The following is a 1,754-nucleotide window of genomic DNA, read 5'->3' on the forward strand; positions in this document are numbered from 1 at the left end:
TCGGGTCGGGCTCCGGTCAGGCTCAGGTCAGGCTCGGGTCACGACTGATATTTTGGGCCTGATCAAAGCTCTAGACATGAGTAAGAATTTTACCTCTCCTATTGCTCCCGACTGTGTTCATACAGTGCAAAGAGTTAATAAATAATTACAAACAGAGTGCATTAGAGATAAAAAGGATACACCCATTGCTTGATGAGAGGGCCTATGTCTTTGCCAGAGACATTGGAGATGGATTTGAGGAAGGCGTGAGTAGACAGAAGCATCTGACTCCACATCTGACTCTGGTACTTCTGGGATGAGGCTGTGCTGGCCAGGCTCAGAAGCTTGTTGAATACCTATAGCAGACAGTAGAAAACAAAGAATTCAAATGAATGAAGGAAACTCTTATGGATTTTGCCAATTACAGAGGCAGAAGACAAACAAACAAAATGCCAGTTAACCTGCAGCATGAACTCCATGCTGATCCTGTTTTCTATCAGCCTCATCACCAGGTGGGCCTTACACTGGAACATCTTGTAGTACTCCCAGGACAGTGTGTGGGGGTGCTTGATGGAGAAGTGAAGGTGGGGAGTTGGGCTAGAGAGAAAAACGTTCAGTCAGTGTGTGTCATGCTGTTATGATCCAGAATATGACTGGTTATGTACACTACGAATGTGAAATTGAAATTGAATGTATTACTTGTCCTTCTCTTTGCCCCCAATAAAGGTCGGATGCAACAGTACCCCTCCCATCTTTAGTTCATATTCCACAATCTTGTCCAACTCCTGGAATCAACAGAATAACATGTATGAACATTTATGAAAGCTCAGGAAAAATGTAATCATTTAAATTAAAAAGTTTTATATACATTTCATTTTGCATCTCATGCACATCCTTTGTTGGGATGCAAATAGCAATTGTTTTCATTATCGATTATTCTGCTGATTATTTTTTCAAACAATCGACTTATTTAGTCTATGAAATGTAGGGCTGCAGCTAACAATAACTTTTATTACTGCGATACGATCGGTATCACAATTCAGGGGTTACAATCCAAAATATCCATTGCGATATTCTTTTAAGATATCATTTGAGGAATATTGTCATAGTATAAAGAACATGTGCATAAAATCTACACAAAGTACAAGTACAGAATAGTTGAGTTGAGAACAGTGAGATCTGCATTTTAATTTATCACAGTCCCTGTAACATCCAACATCACAGCCCTCAGCTTGCATTCACAACACTGCTATCTCGAGGTAGGGGGTTTAATCACATAAATGTGGTGAGAATCGATACCAAACACAAAACAAGATACAATACAGTATTTTTCAATATTTTTAACACATGGGAGAGAGAGTGAGTAGAAGCTGATCTGGCATTTTTGACCATTATTACTTGAAAAATGCCTGAAATGAATTATTGATTACCAACATTGCTGCCAATTATTTTTCTGTCAATAAACTCATCTATTAAGCAACTGACTGTTCCAGCTTTAATCCTTTGTAGGAAAACTGAGACCACTCCAGTCATTGCTGGGCTAGCTCACAGTTTTCCCTTAGCCTTCATTAAAGACATTTTCCTGGGGAAAACTTGCATGAGGAAATTTTCTGAAGAGAAGGGTTTCCTGCTGTGACCACCCCAGCCTGAAATAAAGAGCATAACAATGTCCTCTGATGTCCTTACATCCTAGGACATTATTAAGATAAGATAAGATATTCCTTTATTTGTCCCACAATGGGGACATTTCGGTGTTGCAGCAGCAAAGTGGATAG

General features: G+C 39.5%; 1 protein-coding gene across 1 annotated transcript in view; it reads right to left on the reverse strand.

The window, feature by feature from the left end:
- Nucleotides 1-1,754, reverse strand: part of taf2 (TAF2 RNA polymerase II, TATA box binding protein (TBP)-associated factor) — a gene marked incomplete at its 3' end in the record, with an annotated part of 19,309 nt that overhangs the window by 13,370 nt on the left and 4,185 nt on the right. The window contains 3 exon segments of the mRNA XM_035672111.1: nt 181-335; nt 441-576; nt 679-764. Coding sequence (XP_035528004.1) covers nt 181-335; nt 441-576; nt 679-764 — 377 coding nt within the window.

The sequence above is a fragment of the Morone saxatilis genome, unplaced genomic scaffold, assembly GCF_004916995.1.
Source record: "Morone saxatilis isolate NCDOM2014 unplaced genomic scaffold, NCSU_SB_2.0 Contig24, whole genome shotgun sequence".
Lineage (NCBI taxonomy): Eukaryota > Metazoa > Chordata > Actinopteri > Moronidae > Morone > Morone saxatilis.